Here is a 25981-nt window from a genome sequence, read left to right as displayed (position 1 = left end):
GGGGCAGGAATTGAACTTGGGTCACTTGGAACACAAGGTCTCTCCCTTACCACTCCACCACTAGCTCATTGGCACCACACTCCATAGCCTAATTATAGATCTGTTTGGGTAAATGTAAAACCAAATCCATTAAATAAGAAAATATATAATAAAAAACTCATTAAGATTGTCATTTTCATGTTTCATCTTTATAAAATGATTTATTACATGTTTTGATTGTTTTCTTTTGAAATATATTTTTATATTCCCTATCCTAATACTGAGAAACAGAAAAAATTTCTTTGTGTTTAAAGCCCTGGGCGTAAGATTAGGTTCGCCTCACCTTTGAAGTGTACTGAACAAAAAAGGAAGTTACTATTTTAAAACTGTTCGAAGTCACTAGTTCACTAAGTTTTAAATAGCTTTAAAGTTTTTAAAAATATTAAGAGAATTCAAATAGTATTATTTGATGACGTTTCCCCGTTTGCTTTGTTTTATTTGGTATATAATGAAAATAGAAAATCAATATAAATTGACCAATTGCCTTCTTGTGCTTGATGCGTCACATTCAACATCAAATAAGGGACCATATTGTGTGTTAAAAGCACGACTCCAAGAACATATGGTGTGTGCATGAGGTGAACTGTCTAAAATTTTCAGTAAATGTGATATTATGTTACTTTATCTATACAATTTTTAAATAAAAAAATTCATTTAACTATATTAACATATTCATGTAGTTCAACCAATTACAACATCATTTCCAGGGCCGGCTCAAGGGGGAGTGAAATAAAACAAGCGCTTTGGGCCACCACTTTCATAGGGCCTTAAATTCTAAAAAAAAAACCATATTATATGTAGGTGATCTTGGATTTAAGATTATTAATATTGAGATTTGTGATATATAATTATGTATACACAGAGATGATATATGAATAATAGGATCTAAAACAAATTTTTTTTTATTTTGTATGAAAAGAGCCTCAATTTTTCTATATGCTTTGGACCTACAATATTTTGAGTCGGCTCTGATCATTTCCATAAAAAAGAACATATATTAATGGAGTCATATGTGATCAACTTAAAAACTAGGTTTTAACTATTGTTAAGCTATGCGGTGCCTCTGCCATCTAAGCACTATAACGCCCCCTACACCGCTACAGGCGCCACAGTTGAATTTGTGGGCACAATGGCGAGCGCCAAACGCGTGGAAAAGAAAGTGAAATGTTTATTATATTTAATTTTGTAGAAGAAATACTAAACATTCTCTTTATAATCATAGAAGAAAAGCGCTTGCGGGTGACCCAACCTATTTTGCATATAGAAGATTGCGTGTTTTGATATGTTACTCCGACCGATAACAAAGAGTGAGTAGTAAAAACTCTACTAAATGTGTGCACATAGAAGATTAAGTAAATTACACGTATGGTCCATGTGGTATGTTTAAATTTTGATTATGGTCCCTAACTTTGGTAAATTATACGGCTGGCAACTAACTATTTTTTAGCTAATCAGTCCAATCCGGGTCTAGTCGGACCAAATCGGTCCTAGTTACACACACACACACCATGCCAGAAGGATACCACTGTTGGCCACAACCCGATTCAATTGCCTTAGATACGAAAACCAAACTCATAAACAAGTTACAGAACACATGTGGATTATGATAATTAGATAAACACGCGATTACAAGTTAAGTTACATCTGTGTTCATCTATAACTTGAGGTAACACTATATACATTTAACAATCGTTGCACTCGCACCAAATATATCACTTATGATGATGGTGAAGCGGAAGACTTCTTATCATCTTTCTGCTCAACCAGAATTCGTCTCGAAGGTGGCCCAACAATGCTTAGTACCACCTGCAAACACAGTTTAAGTAGTTTGCGGTTAACATTTCGTTTAAATTAGTGGATCACCCAAATAAGCCATTAGCTTTCATAATGTATTCATGACAACTTACTGGTAAGAAAATCAGCCCATGCAGGAAACCAAGAAGAACCAAGGCAAGGTACATTTGAAAGTAATAAACCTGCATAACGTAAACCATTTTGTAAATACATTTGGACGTATATATTTGTAGAAAAATAGAAAATTTGTTTGGCGAATTGGGTTACGGGTCATTTGTAGTACGGATTGAACCAGACTGGGTCCATTTAAATAATTATCAAGTTATTTATGGTTACAAAAAAAATTGTAACAATCCGAATAGTTGATAAAAAGGAAAATAAAAGATTTAGGAGTGCATACATTATAAACGGACTTTTAACTTTCGACCCGTTTGAGATAATACACAACTAAAATCGACCCATAAGTGAATGGGTCGAAAGCGTCACCACGTAATATTCAAGAATAGAGTGATACCACAAATATTTCGGTTCTTGAGAAGCAAAGGACGATAACTCCCACTAGCTTTGTTAGTGTTATTCCGCTGCAGAAGAAAAAACGTAAAGAAATATTACAGTTTCATGTTTTGAATACCCCTACGCGTGCACACATGAGTGGAAAAGAAAACGCAAAAAAAAAAAAAAAAAAAGGGAAACCTGAAAACTGAAGCACCCATTGTACTCAAAGCCTCCTTTGTCCGCTGATCTCTATCTCCGCTACTAACCTGCCAGCAAAGTAAAGTAGCAGTTAGAAATGACCATTCTACCCTTGGTAACATTCATTGGTATTGATAAATTACTTACCAAAAACGCATGTGTTATATGTACACAAAACTCGACAGAAATACCCACTGACATTACAAGGTTAACAACAGATACGGCATTCAGTTGGATGTTCAGAACAGCCATCACTCCCTGCAAAATCAAAATAAAAACATTTCAACAGAATAATAAACCGATAAATATAAAAAAAGAAAGCAACAAGAACTAAATATATACCAGGAGATCCACAAGAATCATCATCAACACAACAACGATGATTCCCGAGCTCCATATGCTGAAATGAAAATAAAATATTTAAGAAACTATGTAACAAAAAGAAATAAATAAGATATTATGATCAAACATTTAAGTCACGATAATCCGATTATGAGTTCGAAAACGTACCTGCATGTAATAATCATGCAGACAACAAATACGGCACCTGTAAAATCATGGGAAAGTAAGTTAAGGGTTTTGAAAAGTAAGACGAAACCGTTTACCTTAAAGAATATGTAAAATCACTAACAAATAGCTACTGCAAGACTGATCAATGCCGTCTTCCATATGTCAAGATATTGCTCAAAGAACATGTAAAATACCGAATATGGAAAAATCTCAATCTGCATAAGGAGGCAATTGTTAGAAATCGAAACATGGTAAGATGGGTGGGGCGGACAGGTTGGGTAACGGGTAGGACTGAGAGGGGTCGTATCTTAATGCGGGTCGAGTCAGGCAGGGAGAGTTGGGTTGACCCGCAAAACTTTGGTCAATTCTAACAAGTTTGAATCATTCCTCTTTTAGCCAAGTTTATTTGACCCATTTGAGATATAGCCCAACTAGGGGTGTTCAAAAAGCTCGTGGCTCGGCTTGATTTGTAAACAAGCCGAGCTCGAGCTAGGCCTGGCTCGGAGCTCGCGAGCCGGCTCGAATTATCTTATTTTATATAAACTAATTTTAATTTTAAATGTATTAAATAAAAAAAATATGTTGGAGGGGGTTGAAGTGTTAACATTTTAAGTTTAATTAATCAACAACATATAAAAATATGAGAAAATAAACGAAACTTATACGTATAATACTTTAATATGCCTTTCGGTCTTTAAAATATTAGAAAAATAAAAATAATATATATAGATATATGTGTAATTTTTTTATGCTACCATTATTTGTAAAAAAAATTTAAAAAAATTAACGAGTCGGCTCTATTTGGCTCGAACATTTTACGAACCGATCTGAGCTCGAGCTCGAGTTTTCAGCTTGATTAAATAAACACGCGAGCCGCGTTGGCTCGTTTAAGTTCGAGCTCAACCTTGCTTGGCTCCACTCGGCTCGATTACATCCCTAAGCCCAACCCAATCGACCACTTCGGAAATAAATGGGCTAAAATGTTGAAATACAAACAATTTTATAACCAATGCATGCTTAAGTGATGTATTACCTTTAAGGACTTGGAGAGCCTTGAGCTAAATTCTCTTGCAGCCCTCATTGAGTTGACAAAATCAACCTAAATAAATAAACTCTCGATCATATATTAATACTCAGTTGAATTATTAATATATTTCTTGGTACCTGCTTGTTTAGGGGAGTGTGATATGTGCGAAAGGAGGATGCTCGAATAACACCATCCTCAAAGCCTGCAAACAAAGTATAGATTATTATTATTGTAATTAATTAGTTTTTGAAATTGCATTTAGTGAGTAATTATTTATAAATTATATATACTATAAATATGCTATTTTGTCTCATCAACCAACTTTGGCCCCTCAACTTTGTCATTAACCAACTTTAGCCCCTTGCCTTCAATAATGACATGTTTAGCCCGTCAAATCTGGTAGCCCTTTAAGTAAAACAACTTTAGCCCCTCAAATTTAATAAGAACCAACTTTAACCCCTCAACTTTAATAATGACAGCTTTAGCCCCTCAGCTTTAATAATGACAGCTTTAGTCCCTCAACTTTAATAGTGACATGTTTAGCCCCTCAACTTTAATAGTGACATGTTTAGCCCCTTCACTAAAACATCAAACAACTTTAACTCTAGCGATTGCTTATTTTTATCTAGGTTTCAAACCCGCTGCGAAGCATAGGTGGTAACCAACTAGTTTTATAAAAAATGAGAAAAAGATTGAGTTGTTACCCAACCTGCCCATTCTGCCACCTAAGATTGCACAAGCAAATACGCATTTTGAAAAAAACATTTGTATGACACTATTTTCCTTTTAAAGAAACGATAATAACTACATGGAGTTGAACTAACCGTTAAGTTCCAAACTATTGGTGTAGGCCCCATGGCCACCTTTTGCACAGTTAGCCGAAGGCAGAGCATTAAGGAACCACGGAAGCTTCTCCTTGAATTGTGTTGTAGTTGGGCGATCATTTTGTAAATCCGAGTGACGAAAACACTAACATCCACATATTTCAGCCAAGATAATATACGAGGGATGCGTAAAATGTCGTTTTCATCCCTGAAGTTTGGCCAATTTTGCGAATTTCGTCCAAAGGTTTGTTTTTCCGCATCTGGAGCCAAAAGGTTTAAATATTGCCATTTTCATCCAGCTTGTTAACTCCATCCAATTTTCTCCGTTAAGTCAGGGGTATTTCGTCTTTTTTACCTACTTTTTTTTGTTTAAAAAAAGGATATGTTGAATACTTATACATTATGCTAAATGCTTGTACATAAAGTGAAAAATGTTGGCCCGAACTTGGATCTTGATCTCTAACGAGCGTGATAACAAACTTGAATAATAAACAATAATCGAACTTGTATATAACCGAAATGTATGAATGTGAGTATATACAAATTGAATAACTAGAATCGAATGTAATGAACAACAACAAATGAATCTAACTATCCCTATTTATAGTTTCCTACGGGTACGAGTGAATAGACGCGACTCTTCGTGAAAAGGTACGTCTCTTGGATTGTGTGGTTGAGATTTGATCTTGAAAGGGTATGTTGATTTCCAGCCATTCAATCCGAACCGGTGTGTCTTCTTCTTCTTCCTTTCCTTGTGTCGATCCGAGAGGGTGTGTGTGAGGGACACACCTTTTCGATAAGTGATGGTGGTTATAATCTTCCATCTTGTCAATTTCGGCCCCTATACTTTGTAACCGCTAATTAACTAACTTTAAACTATCTATCTAACTAATCATGGTGTTAAGAGATTAACCGGTTTTCATTCACCCCTTAATCTCGAACATCCATGAATTGCTTTAAGTCTTGAATTCCGAGCAGTTCTCTCATTGTAGCAAACTTGATCCTTGCTAGTGCCTTTGTTAGTATATCTGCCCGTTGTAGTTCTCCACTTATATGCTCCACACTGATATCTTCGTTTTCCACGCATTCTCTTATGAAGTGATAGCGTGTGTCAATGTGCTTGCTTCTTCCGTGAAAGACTGGGTTTCTCATGAGTGCTATTGCTGAAACATTATCTACTCTGAGTGTTATCTTCTCTTCCTTCCAGCCTGTGATTTCACTTAACAATCTTTTAAGCCATAGTGCTTGACATGCTGCTGCAGTGGCTGCCATGAATTCTGATTCGCATGATGATAGTGCCACTGTTTGTTGTTTTTGTGTACACCAGGTTATAGGTGATTCTCCAAAGTAGAATACCAGACCAGTTGTTCCTTTTCCTTTGTCTGTATTAACTCCAAAACTACTGTCGCTATAACCCGTGATCTTACATCCTCCTTGTCTTTTGTAAATGATTCCATGCTCTTTAGTTCCTTTGATGTAACGTAGTATTTGCTTTACTGCTTTCAGGTGTTGCTCCTTTGGTTCTTGCATGAATCTACTAAGTAGACTAACTGGGTAACATAGATCTGGTCTTGTATGCAATAAGTACCTGAGAGAACCTATCAGGCTTCTGTAATGTGTTGCATCTACTAGATCTCCTTCTTCAGTCTTTGTTAATTGAGTTCCTGGAGTCATGGGTGTCTTTGTGTCATTGCAGGATAACATATCAGCGTCTTTGAGTATCTTGTTGATATATCCTGTCTGCTTGATGCCTATCTCACCCCCTGTTTGAATTACTTCGATTCCCAGATAATATGCTAGCAATCCTAGATCGCTCATATCAAATTTGTTCTTCATCTGAGATTTGAAGATGTCTATTTCCTTCTTTGATGTTCCAGTGACTATCAAGTCATCAACATAGACTCCAACTATTAGTGTAGAGGCTTTACTTGTTCTTGTATAGATTGCGTTCTCTAAAGTACACTTCTTGAAGTTAAGTGACTTTAGGGTTTGATCTAACTTCGTATTCCAAGCTCTTGGTGCTTGTCTCAATCCATACAGTGCTTTTGATAGTCTGTAAACCTTTCCTTCATTTCCTGGCTTTATAAATCCTTCTGGTTGTGATACATAGACTTCCTCCTTGAGGTCTCCGTGTAAGAATGCAGATTTCACATCTAGATGATGTACCTCCCAACCTTGATATGCTGCTAAAGCCAACATTAGTCGTACTGTTTCCATACGTGCTACTGGTGCAAAGACTTCGTCAAAGTCTATTCCGTGTTGCTGAACATATCCCTTTGCAACTAGCCTTGCTTTGTGTCTGACAATATTTCCGTTTGCATCTTTCTTAGTCTTGAATACCCACTTTAAACCTATTGCTTTGTGACCACTTGGCAGTTCCGTCAACTTCCAAGTGTTATTCTTGTTTATTGAGTCTAACTCAGCCTTCATTGCTTCAATCCACTTTCTGTCACTAGATGCTTCCTTGTAATTCCTTGGTTCTCCTTCTGCGAGTAATAATTCATGTGGATCTAGTTGTATTTCTTCTGTCTCTTCATACAGGTCTTCGAGACTTCTTAGTCTTACTGGAGTGTCACTAATACTCTCCGTTGTACTTTCAGAGGTAGATGGACCTACACTTGATAAACTGCTTGAGCTTCCTGCTGAGTTCTGATTGTTTGACTGTGCTGGCGGGGTTACATAGGAGTCTTGTTCCTCTGTCTGATCTACTCCTGAGTCGTCATGATGTGGCCCGCTACTGCCTGGACTACTTGGTTCATTTTCTTCTAACTCTGGTGGTATGTCATCTTCTTGAATGACAAAGTTAGTCCATTCGGGATTCCCTGAATCTACCGTTTCCATATAACTATTCCAGTTCCATGGTTGACCTTCCATGAACTTTACATCTCTACTGACACATATCTTGTTCTTTGCTGGATCATATAATCTGTACGCCTTTGATCCTTCTTCTATTCCAAGGTATACCATAGGTGCGCTTCTATCATCTAACTTCTTTTGTTGAAGTGGTAGTACCTTAGCGTAAGCAGTGCAGCCAAAAACTTTCAAGTGTTCTAAATTTGGCTTCCTTCCTTTTAGTGCTTCATATGGTGTCTTGTTCACCAGGGCTTTTGTCGGAACCCTGTTTAGTACGTATATCGCGTGTCGTATTGCTTCACCCCAAAAGTTCTGTGGCATGTTCATTGCCTTTAGCATACTGCGAGTAGTGGATAACATCGTCCTGTTTCGCCTTTCTACTACTCCATTTTGCTGTGGGGAGTATGGTGCTGTAAGCTGTCTTGCTATGCCGTTGGTTTTGCAATACTTGTTGAATTCAGCCGATGTGAATTCACCTCCTCTATCCGTCCTTAGCATCTTTAACTTGGTCTGCGCTTCCTTTTCAACCTTTTCTTTGAACTCCTTAAATGTTTCGAATGCTTGATCCTTGGAAGTTAGTAAATACGCCCACATGTAGCGAGTACAGTCGTCTACAAGTAAGAATATATACTTCTTCCCAGCATGTGTTGGTGGAGTTATAGGACCACACAAATCTCCATAAACTAAGTCCAGAGGTTTTAAAGATCTGAACTTTGCCTGATTTGGAAATGGTGCCCTACTATGCTTTCCTAATAAGCATGCGTCACAGACTTGACTAGCATGACTTATTTGGGGAACTCCATGTACCAAGTTCTTACGAGTCATTTCCTTAATAGCGTCGAAGTGTAAATGGCCTAACCTTGCGTGCCATAACCATGCTGTATCTTCGGTCTTTGATAGTAAGCAGATTGGTTTTCCCGTTTTCAATTTGACTTTGTACAGCCTGTTCTTCATTCTCTTGACTCGCATTAGTAGCTTTCTATTTCGATCTCGGATAGTAAGTAGATCTCCGTCCATAACCACTTTGCAACCGATTTCTGTAAGTTGTCCGAGGCTCAATATATTGGTCTTCAGACTTGGAATGTAGTATACTTGTGAAACAATCTTTTGTTCTTGATTCAGACATTCCAGTAGTATTGAACCTTTGCCTTTTATTTCTACGTGTGACCCATCACCGAATCGTACTTGCCCTGTCACAGTTTCATCTAATTCCTTGAAGTGACTTCGCACTCCTGTCATGTGGTTGCTCGCCCCGTTGTCTAAGTACCATAGATTTTCATTTTCTGAGGCATAACTTGTCGGTTTTATATGTTCCTCGTTTAGCAGAGCCTTCTCTTTGACATTTTCATCTTGTATTGTCATCAGTAATACGGGCGCTTCGTCTTCCTCGACGAGGTTTGAATGTTCTTGCACTTCGTCTTTCTCAGAACAGTCCTTCTTGTAGTGTCCAAACTTTTGACACTTAAAGCATTGGATCTTACTTAGGTCGGTTCTCGCAAACTTCCTCCAATTTCTAGAATTTCCATTTCTAGATCTAGATGTAGATCCTTCGTTTCTGGGACTTTGCCTATTTCCGTTGTTTCGCCAATTTCCACGCGTCTGGTTAAATCTACCACGACCGCGGTTTCCAGATTGCCTTCCTCTGTTGTTATCCTGATGTGTAAACATAAGCCTATCTTGGCTTTCTCCTTGGTTTCCTTTCTTTAACTTGAGACGTTCTTCATACGTCTTTAGTCTTCCGACCGCTTCTTGTAGCGTCATAGTTTCTAGATCGGAGTATTGTTCCATAGAGGCAACGATTTGAGTAAACCTATCTGGTACGCCATTTAAGAGTTTGCGTACTAGAGTCGATTGACTCATAGTCGATCCTACTTCTGTTGCTCGGGTAACGATACTATTAATCTTTGCGGTGAACGAATCAATAGTGTCGTCATCCCTCATTTGCAACATTTCAAATTCTGACATTAGCGTGTGCATACGCGCCTTTTGTACCCGATCTACGCCAACGTGTCTAATCTTTAGATTTTCCCAAATCTCTTTTGCGGTTTTACAACTTGCAACTTGCAATACAACGTCTTCTGGTATTGCTTGAAACAGATATGCAATTGTAGACTTATCTTTCTTAGCGTCTACCGTTGCATTTTCTGCCGGTTCAATCGTTTCCCACAAACCATTCGCTTCAAGAATCGTCTTGATACGAATAGCCCAAACCGTATAGTTTGTTGGTTTCAGAATCGGACACTGAAACTGGGAAAGAGAATTTCCATTTATCGGATTTTGCCCGGTTGCTCCTGACATTTCTTCCTGTCGAATAATCTTCACTTTTGCTAAACTTTCCTTTTGGTTTCAATATATCTTAACAACCCCGATTATCCGAATCGTGTAATAACCAAAACAACCAAATCAATCTAATTCGCACTATAACCCCGGAATCAAGCAAACGAACCCTAGATTCCTAACCGTTCGGTTCAACCGACTTTCCTAGAACCGAAAATAAAAACTCTGAAATGAAACTTTGCGAATTTAAAACGAAATTGAAACCTGATCGCGAATTCCCTGCGATGCCTTGCGATTCCCACGCCTAGAGCCTGATGCTCTGATACCAATTTGTTGGCCCGAACTTGGATCTTGATCTCTAACGAGCGTGATAACAAACTTGAATAATAAACAATAATCGAACTTGTATATAACCGAAATGTATGAATGTGAGTATATACAAATTGAATAACTAGAATCGAATGTAATGAACAACAACAAATGAATCTAACTATCCCTATTTATAGTTTCCTACGGGTACGAGTGAATAGACGCGACTCTTCGTGAAAAGGTACGTCTCTTGGATTGTGTGGTTGAGATTTGATCTTGAAAGGGTATGTTGATTTCCAGCCATTCAATCCGAACCGGTGTGTCTTCTTCTTCCTTTCCTTGTGTCGATCCGAGAGGGTGTGTGTGAGGGACACACCTTTTCGATAAGTGATGGTGGTTATAATCTTCCATCTTGTCAATTTCGGCCCCTATACTTTGTAACCGCTAATTAACTAACTTTAAACTATCTATCTAACTAATCATGGTGTTAAGAGATTAACCGGTTTTCAAAAAAGACCGAATTGCCTTTAAGTTAACAAAAATGACAAAAATACCCCCGACTTAACCGAGAAAAATGAACGGAGTTAACGAGCTGGATGAAAATGGAAAGATTTCAAACCTTTTGGATCCAGATGCGAAAAAACAAACCTTTGGACTAAAGTCGCAAAACTGGCCAAACCTCATAGACGAAAATGGCATTTTACTCTAAATAAAATAATACAAACGGGGTAGGAAATATGTAGTAGTTACCGTAGCACAGTCTTTGCAAACTCCATTTACGCTACAGGAACCATCACTCGAAGTACAACAAGGAGGCTGAAAAAATGATAACAAGATTTTAATATTGTTACTACGTAACTTCATTTATTGCATGCACATATGGAAGTAGTTTAACCTGATCATCAGGAGGACAATAAGTTTGATTAGTGAACTTCCTGCAGCAGCCAAAAGCTTCCGGAGATACCCAAACAAGAAAATCGTCAAGCCATGAAGCAGCGGGTTTAGCAATGTAACTGGATTTAGGGACCAGAGATGCTTTTGATATCTGCATGTAAATAATTCCAATCACTCTTTGTATTTATTATTTCAACATCCTATGATAACAAATAAGTAGTCTCTAAGAGTGACTAATTAACACCGACGTACCTCATTTAAAAGGGAGTTTGAATCACAATTGTTGATGGAGCACAACTGATTTGTCTGCCTCGATTCTGAACTGGAAAAACAGAAGTTTACAGAAGTTAACAATGTCATAGATTAACTGAGAAAGTTTCAAGTGTGCAAAAAAAATTTAAAAATAAATAAATAAAATCCAGGATACCTGTAATTATAGTTTTTTACGACAAAATATAGAGGCGGGCCAATTCTGAGATACTCGGAGACATTATTGAAATAACCCTGCAGCAGAAATGACAAGACTTAATATGATTAACTGTTTGATATATTTATAAAAAAGATGTTTCAAAAGTTTATACCTGAAGATACGAGTCTCGAGGCAGAACTATTTGTTGCTCCAAACCAGGTTGAATCCTTGTACATAATGCCTTGTAAAAATTAACATGGAAATAGATTAAAAACAGATATATGGAAACTTCCTTAGTTGTGAGAACTTAGAGAACTCGGCCAAAAAAAGGCTTTTTCAAATTATCTTTTTTACCAAAAATCCTAAAAAGATCAACTTTTCAAAAAAAAAAAAAAATAAATAAATAAATAAAAAATAGTATGTGTTGATTTACACTAGCATAAAAACACCTTTAGGGGTAAATGCGCAAAACACCGTGATGTAAGTAGCTTTTTTACAGTAATGCAAATGGCGTAAAAGACACCGTTCGGATAATGGTGGCAAAAATCGCACGGGAAGTAGGAGTTCTTGAGATTCTCACAACTCAAAGGTTTCTTCTCTTGATCTCTATCTTATATATATATATATATATATAGAGAGAGAGAGAGAGATGTATAATGAGAGAGATAAAAGTTCTCTAAGTACCGATAAAATACTCGAATGAAATAACTTACGATGCTGGCCAATGATAATGCAGCAAACACAGAAATAACTACTAATTTGACCCACCATACACCTAGTATGGGTGCATGAACCTCCTGAAAATAGCATAAACTTTAATTAATATTACTACACAACAAAGTAATATCTTATCAATGACAGAAAAATGTGTTATTACCTTCATATATCGAGTAAGTAATCCTGATCTTCTTTGATCACTACCTACAATGGCAAGGATCTTAGATACCTTTATTACTATGCAGACTAAATTAAATAAAAAGAATAATGCGATTAATTATCGTAAAACTGAATTTTACAAACCTTGATCGGTATCAGCATGTGAATTGGGAATTTTAATACATGGAAAACAATCAACCCTGTGGTCCTCGGCTCGTCGAAAATCTAAAGCAATTAAAGCTACAAAAGCAGTAACTTGCAGAAGGAAGTCCAACAGAATAGCCAGTGCTGAAATATATACGTAAACCAAAGTTAAAGAAGAACATGTGCTATACCTTTTTTATTTTAAAAACAATTAAAGCGTTCACATGATTACACAACTAGTTTGACAATAACAATAATCTAAATAATTTTTAACAGAGCGAAAGCTTGGCAAAACGGCGGAGCGGGTCAAAGCGGATTCACGTCAAACTAGGGGTGCAGCCGAGCCGAGCTTGACTAGGCTCGAGCTCGTTTAACTTATGAAAGCTCGAGCTCGGCTCGTTTATTATTTTTTATTTAATTTATATTAATTATATTTATTATTTTATATATAATTGTTATTTTAAATAATTTTATAAATAGTAATTATCATTATTATTAAAGTATATATTTAATATATTAATAAAAAACTAAATAAACAGTGGGCTTGTTTAGGCTTGTCAGCCGGCTCGAGCTCGATAAGTTGAGGCTCGGGCTCGTTTACCAAACTCGCTTGTTTTTAGGCTCAGGCTCGAGCTCATTTAAGCTCGGCTCGTTCGAGCTTTTTCGAGCCGAACTCGAGTAGCTCGGCTCGTTTGCACCCCTAGGTCAAACTTTGTTCAGCTCAACAAGGGGTTGTGATTGCCAGGTGTTAAAGAGTGTTTTAACAGGTCTCGTGCATGTGAGTAGCTTCAAATGACTTTCGACCCGAATCTTTTTACGGGAAACTGATCGAAATTGTCCCGTGTACACTCAGCTAACAACATAAAATTTCATGGCGGACCTGCAAACATAGAAAACACGCGACATGCTGGCATAGGAATAAAACTTCCAACGGCAAACGCTAAAACCTCCGATAAACTAGCTAGAGTTATAGACGGTCCCACTTCTGCAAGCGCGTTACTTATCCGGCCTTCCAAAGGTAATTCCACCTGCTGCCGTTTAACCGCATGTACCAGAATGCACATATTGTCTACCCCCACCTGTTTCCAATTTAGCCAGGGTTGACTTTTCGGCTAACGGTCAACTGTACTTTATACAGAAACAAGAGGATAAAACTTACAGCCAAAACGAGAAAAGGGATGACTTCCATTATAATGAGTGTAGATTTTACTCCAATCGCACTGAAAAAACCGACCGATGCAATAACGGAAAGCATCACAAGTACCACCCCCGAAAGCCCGAGCAACACCTTAAATAGAAAAGTGATTATATAGTTAAACGTAAATTCCTTTTTGAGTTCTTGATTTCTGATAGTTTTACCTACTTGAGTCCAAAATCAAAATTATTAACTATCTGAGCATCTGATTTTTCAATCTGTAACTATTTGAGTCCAAATTTGTAACGTCGTTAGCCAAGTCTGTTAACTTTTTGTGAAAAGAGTAAAATGCCCTATCATTTAAAAACAAAATAAAAATAAAATAAATAATACATAAACTAGGTAAAAGTATTTTGTAAGACCATGTGTAGTGGTTAAACAATATAATGCCCCCACCATGGGGCGTTTTGCGCCATGTGGCAGCCCAGTCAGCAAGGGGCATTATTGGGCGTTTTTACAAAATGGGTGTAGTGGGGATGTGGGGTATTATGTTAAATGAGATGTAAAATAATTAAATAAAAAAAAACCTCAAAAAATTCTTATTGGATAACATATAAATGAGATGGAAGATGATTGGAGAAGAGGATTGGGGCAAGGCGTTTTAAACATAACGCTTAATCAAATTTTTTTCAAAAAAAACGCTCTAAAACGCCCCATGTAATGGGTTCCGGGCGTTTTGGGGCGTTATTTTGCAATTTTTTTTAAAAATCACGCCCCACTACGGGTGGTCTAAGTACCTTATGCATTAAAGGGTTGTACCTAGGTGTAAAATGACTAAAGTACCCTTGTACTTACCTGACTTATTGGATGGCGTTACAAATTTGGACTCAAATAGTTACAGATTGAAAAACTAGGTTCTCAGATAGTTAAAAATTTTTATTTTGGACTCAAGTAGTTAAAGCTAACAAAACTCAGGGACTCAAAAAGGAATTTACTTTACAGTTAAATCTAATTTTTATAATATAATAGAATTTATCTTAAATATATTAATACCTTGGTCGAAATATAAAAAAACGAGAAGCGAGGAGTGTCACCCAATGTTAATGATATATAAGCAAACATCACAAGGTAGCTTATCTGAAAAATAAAAAAATAGTTAGCGGAATTAAACCAATTATAAAAGGTGCCTATAAACTAACAATTTAACAGTGTTTATATTTGATTATAAAACACACACACATATATATATATATATGTATATATAAAAACCATACTCACCAAAACTGTTATAGCATCTGCATTACTTTCTCTCTTCAGTTCTTCTTCGATGGAGCTTTCAGATGAATATGATAGTGTCAAATTCTTGGATTTCACCATTGGCAGGAGCTCATCCTGTTACAAAGATTAGTCAGATTTTAAAGTCTACTAGAATCTTGACCTGTGCCGCGTGCTGCAGCGGCAAAATCTTGTTTGTGACTTTGTTACACGCGTAACAATGATGACATAATGTGTGGTGTTTGTGCGTGACATTACACGTTCTTTACTTTGTTACACATGTTACGTTCGTGCCATTAACTTGGTTTGGCATAGATAAAAAAAAGCATGATAATGTGTCGCACATTGCGGTGTAAAGTCGTAAAAGTAATTTAAACAAAAGGACGTGTCAAGTTATTAAGTAGAAAAGGTTGGAGGGTCAAAGTTGTCAATTACCAAAAGTTAGAAGTGAATGTGTATATTACTATACACAATTAATATACAATACTTTTATTATTTAACTTGAATTTACAGAAAAAGAGAAAGACAAACCTCCACTAACTTAATGAAGGCCTTCTCCCAAGCCACTGCTTTTTTAGTTTCGTTGCTTTCCTTATCGATTGCGTTGTTCACGGGATAAGTTACAATAAATGCAGACGCCTGTCTTTAAATCATCATTATAGTCACTATGTGTATTTGTAATAATAAAACAGATCATAGAATTACCTCAGAGTAATTGTTACCGGAGAAACCTCCTAACGTTGTGCTTGGTTCTAGTGGGCCTTTGAACGCGCTCATACAATTCACATCAGAACTGTAATGCTAAAATATGAAACATACAAGTGACAAATTTCAGAGGGCTTAAATTTTTCATCATAGATGCCAATAAAAAACTTAAAACAAGTAAAAAAACGTAACAAAACATAATGTTACATTGTTATAGTAGTATAACTATAACCAAACTAATTGTTGAATGCAGTTTATCTAATTCTTTTGAGTTCATTACACTAATAGTCCTCGTGGTTTATTGAAAGAAGTCGACAACAAGTGGTGTGGTGGTGGCCGGTGGGTTGTGCGGGTTGCAAGTTGCAACGGTGGGTTAAGGAGTAATGTTTTTTGTGTAATACACAAATGGCCTCTCATATTAAAATATAGAATATTACTACCTCCGTCCCATTAAAAGTGTCATATTTTGAATTTTCAAAGTCTTTATTTATAAACTTTGACTTTAATTATATATTTTTTGTGTTATACAAAACTTGATGAAAATTAACCTGATAGAAACACTTGTAAAACACACTCAAATCATATAACTTTCATCAAGTATTATCTAACACAAACAAAATTATGTAAGGTCAAAGTTTATAAATAAAGACTTTGAAAATTCAAAATAAGAGTATATAAATGGTCCCTCTAATTATATAAGGGTATTTTAGTCATTTTACACAGATTTAAAAGAAAATTTAACGGCAGTTAGCATTAATACTAACTTATTACAAAAAGAAAAGTTAGTACTCAAAGGTGTTACTTTCAATAAACCACAAGGACTATCTGTGTAATTAACTCAATTCTTTTACTTGTCAATTTGAGGCAGTCGATCTGGTCAAAGAAGAGCAATGGAGATATATCGTGTATTTGTACCTGAAAGCAGTATTCCGCATGGTCAACGCCCCCAAAGTCCACGAGGTTCTTAGGGTCCATCTTGAAATACTACAACATAAATAGCCAAGAGAAATTGTCAGACACTAATCAACTATTAATAAACGAAACGAAGCCAATTATTAAGTATATCTTGGAAAATAATTGAAAAATACCAAAAGATATTTGGAAAACTTTCTTCCATGACTTACTTTGGGTCAAAACTACACAATAAGGCTACTAATGCTTTTGTTAGTAATTAGGGGTGTGCACGTCGGTTCGGTTATTAGCCTTAACTGAAACCGTAACCAAAGTCATCGGTTAATCTATTTTATTAACCCATTGGTTCGGTTTATTCGGTTAATTTGTCGGTTTTCAGTTCGATTCGGTTAATTTGGGTTAATAACCAAAACCAAACTTGGACTAAATTTTTAATTAGAAATACATGAAATAGATGTAGGGTAAAGTTCTTGTACAAATAATCTTAACATACTAAACATACAAATTGAAGGAAAACTCAAAAAGACAAGGTGGCATTTTTGTAATTATCAATAACTATCAAAGTTACTCTACAAATATACCTAAAAAAACCTAACCACTCCCCCCACCCCCAAAAAAAACCTAAACCCCCCACCCCCCAAAAAACCTAAACCCCCCCCCCCCCCAAAAAAACCTAAAAAAACCTAACCCCCCCCCCCAAAAAAAAACTAAAAAAGCCTACCCACACCCCCAAAAACCTAAAAAAAACCTAATTTCGGTTAACCGAGGGTACACAAAATAACTGATAACCGACTTTCGGCTATTTCGGTTTTCGGTTAATTTTGGTTCGGTTTCGTCAGTTTCGGTTAACGATTCGGTTTTTGCTCACCCCTATTAGTAATTACTATAAGACTACCTGTAGTATACTTTGTGTGGCACAAGCCTCCCCGAGAGGTTTCATGCATATGTCTGTCAAAGAAACCAACGACCCAGCGTAATTTGCTCGAATTCCATCTACCTATTTTCATGACAAAAAAAAAAGATTTATAGATTAAATAAACACGTTGATGACGTTTAAGATCAGGTGTTCCTTACGAACTCATGATCTCGTCTGTCCATGGCCAATGCGGGATTTGTCTAGGTTGTTACAATTACCTTTGCTTGTATTTCAAAAAGCAAGTTGATATTTTCATCCGTGACGATAGTTGGTGGTTTCTCATGTGAACCACGAGGTTTGGTTGCCAATATGAGCTGTAAAACGTAATCAACTTCTGTTAAATAACAAATTTAAAAAAAAAAAAAAAAAAAACCACTACATTGTCAAAAAAGCAATTAGTAGATTTCACATTTCAGATCATGGTTTCAGGTTACCTCACCTGCTCAATTCTGTAAAAGGGTGCCAGGTGGCTGTCAAAGTATTTTTTTTCTTCGGCAGCTCGACTCCCATGGCCTACCCAAAGCTGCAATAACACATGTTCAAAGAGACGAATACAATTGGAAATCCATAAAACTAGGGGTGCTAAACGGATCGTGTTCACAGGTTGGCGGGTTCAACCCCGAACCCGACCAGACCCGAAACCGTGTCATACATATGAATCTGAAAACAACCCGAATAATCCTGGGTTGACCTGAACACGACCCGTTCAACCCAAATTTATTTATTTTTTTCCGCAAATTAATATATTAAAATTAAAATTTACTAAAAAACACAAGTGTATATAATACAATCACATTTAAATTATAAAATCTTATGTCAATTTCTCTTTTTAAGTTATAGTTATGACATAAAATACACACCCTATTTAATTTATGACCTAAAACATATTGTAAGAATTGTAAGAAATTATAATATAATATAAATGGGTTAAACGGGTCAGCACGCCAACCCGACCGGGTTGACCCTAACGTGACCCTTTTAGTTAAACGGGTTCGCGGGTTCAACCTGAAACTGACCCATACCCGTTTAGACTAAACCCAAACCTGCAAATTTCGTGTTAGGTTCGCGTCATGTTTTTGGGTCGTGTCAGAAATTCACACCCCAACATAAAACCAATATGGTGGAAATCAGTTCGAAAAACTTTAATAAGGACTTTGTGCATACCTTCTCGGGTCGTGTCTCTACTTTAAAACGGATTAGGCCTAAACCAAGAAGGATAACAACAGCCAGTGATAAACACAGTACAAGAATTGGATGTCTAGCAACCCATGTTCCATATAGCCTGAAAATTTAAAATATTTATCAAGACAGTAACGTTTCATACGATGCGTAGCGATTTAGCTTTGACTGTAGGACCTCTGACCTGAACTTTTTCGCCATCAATCCTTGCACGACCGAAAGCTGAACCCCACTTGTGATATGAGGGGTATCCTGCAACATCTAAATATTTAAACTTTTAAAGTGTGTTATGTAATTATTCCTTAATTGTGGCGGCGTCAAAACTTAAAGTAACTCGAATTTGTACTGTCAAATATTTGATCCGACATGTTTCCAAACAAAATTTACCTCAAAACGTAGACCAACTGTAAACACACATAAATATAAGTACGAAAACGTATTATATTTGACCTGACTCATTACCGAGAAAAAATTATGTCAAAACGTAAACCAACTTGCATTTATACCAAAATGTACTTAAAAATACGCGCGTAAGAAAATAGTGTTTTTTAAGTTAAAGAATGGTACTGCGCATTGTGGCGGCGTCGAAATATATAATAATTCGAATTTGTACCGCCTAATGAAAATGTATTATATTTGATCAACCGAAAACTTGAGGGCGGTCAAAATGACATTTTACAAAGTTTTTAGAAAGCTAAGGGGCTGTAAGTGCCAATGCTGATTTGACATTAGCTACAGTGAATTTATCACCTCAAATGCTATATTATTAATAATGTGAAAATAAAATAAAGAAAATATATTTGTACAAATTTACAAAATTAGTATGTACCTGCATGGAAATGTTCTCATCTTTTATCCCATGGACCAGCTGTACCGGACCGCCATTAGTCACATTCGTGGATGCTTTAGGTCTCAAGGTTGGACTCCTTTCTTTTCGTTTATAAAACAAACCCCACCAAAGAAACAAGGAGGCTAACAAAATATACACTATTGCTAATGAAAACTCAATGCATTTTGCCTGCAGATAATTAAAACTGTATCGTTAAATGTATAGTAGAAGGATGATACCCTTCATACATTTTAGGGTGTGTTTAGATATGTGTTTTTGAAGTGATTGTGTGGTATTCATGCAATACTCAGATTTAGATAACCCCCTGTAATAAAATGTGCGGTTAAGACATAATTATTAAGTGCAAATAGTGGACGATAGCGACAAGCAATGTATACGCTACGTAGTGATAGCGATGAAATAGCTGGCACTATTTTATGTTTAGGGATACACTAGAAGAAAATTTTAGAAATATTTTATATGTATATTATATCCAAAATTCCAAATACGGTGTTTCTATACGTATATTTAACAAAAAAACTAAAATCCAGCTATTTTGTAACGTATATTTTATTTCTATTTATATTAAAACAAAAATTTATATTAAAACAGAAAACTTGAAATTCCACTACACTAGAAGAAAATTTTAGAAATATTTTATATGTATGTTATATCCAAAGACGGTGTTTCTATACGTATATTTAACAAAAAAAAAAAAAAAAAAAAAACTAAAATCCAACTATTGTATAACGTATATTTTATCGCTATTATTTTAAAAACGAAAAAAATTGAAACTCCGCTATTTACTCGTTATGGAGGTGCCAAAATCAGATACAGTGAATGGGCACTTCGCTACGCTATTTGCTATAACGCTCGCTATGAACGCTATTAATAACTACGGGTTAAGATGGTGTCTGGATGTGCTTAAGTTATTTGAAATTGTAATAATCTGATAATTGGATGTTTTATAGTCAACCTGAAGAGAGCCGATCCTCACTGAGCAAGAACCGTTTTCATGAAGTGGTTGAGGGGCAGAACCGGAACAAACAGGAGAGGAAGGACAGTCACCACAAGAACAACCTAGTGATGTGTCACCACATGAATAAGTACTGACATTCATCGGCTTCATTCCTGTCGACACATCAGCATCCGACCGAAAATTTATTGCGTAGGGTGACCCTGGTAACTTAGGGGCTGCTTCTTGACCAATGAAAGCAAACAACTCTGCCACAAAAAAATATACAATCATGTATTTATATATAAATTCTGAATGCATACATTTGTACAAAAAAAACTACCTTTGAAATTCTTAGCACCATTTCCAACAAAATCAATAGCCTTAGAATTCGCGGTACCAAACTTTACATCTTTACAAGAATTAAATAAACCCTCTCCAAAGGTGTCGGTTATATAGTAGTCAATCCCCCCCACGGTCGAATTATTCTTTATCTGAAAGCAAATATTGAAAAAGATAAATGGAAAATATTTTTTGCTTGAACAAAGTGAAAAGAACAGGCATACGGGTAACAAGGACTATATCTCAAGGGCACATGCCTAGTGTAAGTTGCGCTATACATGGTCCCGCTGGTTAGCAGGGTATTGGTGGGGCCATATGTTTTCACTTACAAGTAGTGTTGCAAATGAACCAAACGTTCAACGAACAGTTCCTGAACTGTTTGGCGGGAAGTTCGTTTAGTTAAATGAACAAACACAAACAAGAAATTTCGCTCGTTTAGTTAAATGAACAAACATGAACAGAGACCGCGTTCGTTCATTTATGTTCGTGAACGTTTGATAACGTGTTCATTCATGTTCGTTAGGTTTTTATAAGTTTTTTTATTTTATTTAAATGCTTCCAAATTCCCACTAATAATATAGTTGATAAATATTAGTGTATTATATATTACATACCTTTTAACAATTTAGGGATCACAACCTTCACTAATCCCAGCCTTGAGGTTTTGTTAATGAACGCTTGTTTGTGTTCGTTACCTTAAACTAACGAACGAACACGAACACATTTATTTCCTTAATGAACAAACACGAACTCTAAAATCTTGTTCGATAAGTGTTCATGAACAGTTCGTGAACACATTTAGATTCTTAACGAACGAACACAAACAAGTTCGGTTCGGTTCATTTACAGTCCTACTTACAGGTTTTCACAGTCACCAAAAATAAATCTATACCTGAGAAATAGACGTCACGTTGATGAACTGGCTTTGATTCGGAGAGCATGTAAGCTCACAAAAAAGATTCAAAAAATTTCTTAAGCATGCCGGACATCCAACTAAAAAAGGTATGGCCTGCAAGAAAAAAACAACATAACAAATATATTGTAATAAAGTCAAGTCCTGGAGTTGACTTATAATGATTCATACGTTTGAAACTTGTAATACATGCAAAATATCTTTACTTGTTGGACTTGTGAACGCAATGTATCGAATTGAGTCTCTGTACAACATATGGATCCCGAAATGGTTGGACACAAACTTTGGATCTTAGCAGATAACAAGTCATCTGGCTGTAAAACAGGCAATAATATACGATAGCTAGTGAGATCAGATTTTATATTTTTATATTTTATTAAGGATGATTAAAAGTTATGTACCTTTACAGACGGAGAGCCAAAAGGACAGTTTAATACTTTCCCATCACTCCGAGATCCACATATATCATACATTGCACAATAGTTTTCACCATGTTTTTCCCTTAAGAAAATGTAAATTAATTAGATTCGTTAAAGAAAAACGAAATTGTTTTGATGTACAGTTGAAGAAATATGCACCTCAATGTGCCATTGGATGTCAAAAGTATTCGTGTTTCGGACCTTTCTGCATTGCCTAGAGATATAAACAAGATCTGCAAGTATATATCGACAAGTAAACTTGATTATCACGGATAGAAATGATTAGATATGAAATCAAGAAAATCACTTCAGAGTTGTATATTGTAATGGTAAAATAAGATGAAATGATCAAATATATCAACAAGTAAACTTGATTATTTGAACATCTTTTTTTTTTTGAAAAAGGCCCGAACTCAAAATCTGGCCCGTAATTAAAATGTGGGCCGGGGGTAGGGATCCTGTACATTAATCCAGAAGTGTGAGAAGTGTATTATAACACTATATTAACACTATATAACACCATATAAACACCGTATAACAATATGTAACACCATATAACACTATGTAACACTATATGACACTATATAACAATATATAACACTATACATCTATCATAGACATGCTATTAGACAAACTACAGTGTTATATTTGTTATATAGTGTTATATAGTGCTACATAGTGTTATATGGTGTTATATGGTGTTACATATTGTTATACGGTGTTTATATGGTGTTATATAATGTTATAATACAATTCTCACACTTCTGGATTAATGTATAGGATCCTCAATCTGTGGGCCGGTTTTTTTTTTTTTTTTTTTTTTTTTTTTTTTTTTTTTTTGTGTGTGTGTGTTGCAATTTCTTTCATGCATCATTATTTTGGTAGACCCGAAAACACAGTTAACATTGTCATGTCATCTGGCACATAATACTCAAATAAATACAGAATGAGACATAAATTATAAAGAACAATTTACGTATTCAAGTCAGCCTAATGACATTTTCTGTCACTTCCTATGCTTATCAAATGTACTAAACAATATGGAATGTGGGTCACGAACACATCACATGATTTTTATTTTTATTTTTATTTCTTTTTTGCAAAGAGAACATTTGATTTTATATAATTAATTTTAGAAAATAATGGGTAATCATTCTCTAAATAATAGATGGAGTGATCTTTAAGTAATCATTCTCTAAATAAAAAGATGGATAATAATAACAATAATAAAAAAAAATGTTTTAGAAAATCACAAATCATGTGGAAAATGAAGTTATCATAGAGGTCCATACACCCATATCAGAATCAATATAATTCGATCAAGAATTATAAATGCAGATTGACTTGAAAATTATAAAAAAAAAATAATAATAATTAAACTCATGCGCCATTCACATGGAAGATGATACAATCAGGTTCACCATCATATTTTGAAAATCAGAGATTTTATTCTCAAGTTCAAAAATTGGCACCTTTAAATGATTTTCAAAAAAAAAAAAAGATAATGGAGGTAATAAAATTCTGGTCATAAATATGTACACTAGTACATATTAATTATTAGTTATATTTTTTGATATTGAAAAACTATCATTAAGTTTAGACTATATTATCTTTATCAGTTAAACCATGTTCTCCTGAATCCGGCAAACCAGACAAAACTACATGAACCACCTACCTAATTTTCATTTTAAACAGGAAGAAAAAACAAAAAATTAAATAGAAATTATATTATCATCATCATCATACTCAGTAAATCCCACCAATAGCAAAGCTAGCGGTAGGGTCTGAGGAGGGTAAGATGTAGACAGTCTTACCTCTACCCGTAGGAATAGAGAGGCTGCTTCCAGTGAGACCCCCGGCTCGATAAATAGAAATTATATCAATGTATTATTTCCTTCAAAACAAGGTTATCTGGTAGGACCAAATTTAAAAGCAGAGGAATTATCATCATCATACTCAATAGCAAACCAAAGGTAGGGGTAAGATGTTGACAGCCTCACCTCTACCCACAGGAATAGAGTGGTTGCTTCCCTCCATCCACTTTTAATTCAAATTCAAAATATATTAAAAAATTACAAAGAGTGAACAGTAAGGACCGTCATAGGATTAAATAATATTTTTTATAACAGTAATGTTTTTTTCTTTCCTCCGTTCACATCTAGTTACAACTTACAACCACCAGAGGATTTGGTGGAATGTATGTCCACTTCACCATATTTTCACCCTAAATTACACTAAAAAACACTACATTTTCTCTCTCCTTTTCAATTAAATAATATTTTTTATACCTTTATCATTACCTTTTCTCTCTCCTTCACCCACAACCACTTTCAAAATATATTAAAAATTATAGGGGGTGAACAGTGTCCCCCAAAATACACAGATGAACAGTAACATTTTCTCTCTCCTCCACTCACAACCACTTTTTATACTTTTATATTTAAAAAACACCACACACATAATTTGATTATTTGGATGTGAATGCTCTAACCTTCATAACATTAACAAGAAAATGAATATATTCTGTTTATTTATTTATATTCATATTTAAAACAATTTTACTTCAATCATTCACTCCGGAAAATCAATATTTATTTATATTCATATCTAAAACAATTTTACTTCAATCATTCACTCAAATTAATCGGAAAATCAAACCGCTTCCAACGAATATGCAGCTAGCTATCCATTAACAAAAGGAGTAAACAACTCACCAACAATTTCATAAAAAAAGGAAACTAAAATCTCAATTAATACAACAAAATGAATCAAAACAGAGGAGAATTCGACATTGATGTGATGATTTAAAGAAGAAATTAACATGCCTGAAAACATGCAAACGCCGTTAAAAGCTGGAGCTTGAAAGAAGAAGTCTTCTTCATCGTTTCGCCGTTAGCGTTAATTTGTGGAGTTTTGGTGACCAGATGAATAGACGTTGGGGTGTGTGTGAGAGAGAGAGACAGCTTTGAAGAATTTATCGCACTGAATTTAAGTTGAAAGCATTATGACTTCACTCGAGTTGGATTATTTAAATAGGTTTTATCATTTGGATGGTGAGGGGTGTTTATGTCATTTAAGCACAAGGGGCCAGGTGGTCTTTCACGGGATGTGAAATTACAAAGGAGCAGGAGGGTTTTGGGGCGTTTTTTTTAGGATTAGGAAGGTTTTGGTAGTTTTTTCTCTAAAAAAACACCCGCATTAAAAAAAAAAAAAACAACTTCTAGAGTGTTCTTTTTTCACATCTTTTGTTCAATACTTTGGCAAATAACCTGTAGGGAAAAGATCAAATAGGAAGTTAATTTTCGCTAAAAAGGATAGGAAGCCATAAGATTATGACATGTGGTAAATTTTAAAATAAAGAGAAAGGGTATTTTAGTCAATCCAACTTCTTCTTCTTCCTTTTTCAAAACCCAGTAAATTCAAAAACCCACCATTTTCAAAACCCACCATCTTCAACTATTTCTTCACTTTGTATCTCAATAATCACTACATTATAGTGCGATTTTCATCATCAATCAATGATTCAGAACCCGATCAACGTGTTCTTCAGCTTTTTTTGAAGAAAACCCAGTTTAATTTCATAAAAAATCTCGTTTTTTTCCGGTGATTTTGGAGATAATCACTCGATTCGTTTGATTCGAGCGTTGATAGTGTTTCTATCATTCAAATTTCGTCAATTGATGAAGAAATCGGCTTCGATCTATGTAAGAAAATCTTTAATTTCATTTTCACGATCTGGGTTTTTGATTTAG

At 35.4% G+C, this 25981-nt stretch overlaps 1 protein-coding gene across 1 annotated transcript; it reads right to left on the bottom strand.

Annotated features, from left to right (window-relative positions):
• Window positions 1-1619: 1619 nt before the first annotated feature.
• LOC110907950 (NPC intracellular cholesterol transporter 1) lies at window positions 1620-25239 on the bottom strand. The gene is made up of 39 exons (XM_022152859.2): window positions 25055-25239; window positions 22389-22462; window positions 22212-22311; window positions 22017-22124; window positions 21790-21906; window positions 20899-21049; window positions 20577-20824; window positions 19601-19789; window positions 18956-19032; window positions 18757-18874; window positions 18032-18115; window positions 17811-17906; window positions 17572-17673; window positions 16680-16748; window positions 15765-15860; window positions 15591-15698; window positions 15063-15176; window positions 14838-14921; window positions 13809-13937; window positions 13530-13728; window positions 12650-12793; window positions 12507-12550; window positions 12343-12426; window positions 11802-11870; window positions 11648-11724; window positions 11473-11542; window positions 11222-11371; window positions 11077-11142; window positions 4888-5032; window positions 4201-4265; window positions 4070-4135; window positions 3158-3251; window positions 3037-3073; window positions 2869-2926; window positions 2674-2784; window positions 2527-2594; window positions 2348-2414; window positions 1947-2015; window positions 1620-1845 (listed from the first exon to the last, which is right to left on the bottom strand). Exons 1-39 carry the CDS (start codon window positions 25109-25111, stop codon window positions 1756-1758), a joined length of 3894 nt encoding a protein of 1297 aa, XP_022008551.1. The 5' UTR covers window positions 25112-25239; the 3' UTR covers window positions 1620-1755.
• Window positions 25240-25981: the final 742 nt, after the last annotated feature.

This window comes from Helianthus annuus, chromosome 14 (genome assembly GCF_002127325.2).
Source record: "Helianthus annuus cultivar XRQ/B chromosome 14, HanXRQr2.0-SUNRISE, whole genome shotgun sequence".
In the NCBI taxonomy this organism is placed as follows: domain Eukaryota; kingdom Viridiplantae; phylum Streptophyta; class Magnoliopsida; order Asterales; family Asteraceae; genus Helianthus; species Helianthus annuus.
This window is presented reverse-complemented; position numbering and strand designations above follow the sequence as displayed.

Bases quoted from the DNA above. Each gene is read 5' to 3' on its own strand.
- LOC110907950 (XM_022152859.2), bottom strand. From the start codon at position 25,111: ATGAAGAAGACTTCTTCTTTCAAGCTCCAGCTTTTAACGGCGTTTGCA. The intron at 11,143-11,221 runs GTTAAACTACTT...TCATTTTTTCAG, and splicing joins ATTGTCCTCCTGATGATCAG to CCTCCTTGTTGTACTTCGAG. The intron at 3,252-4,069 runs GTAATACATCAC...CTCCTTATGCAG, and splicing joins GGCTCTCCAAGTCCTTAAAG to ATTGAGATTTTTCCATATTC.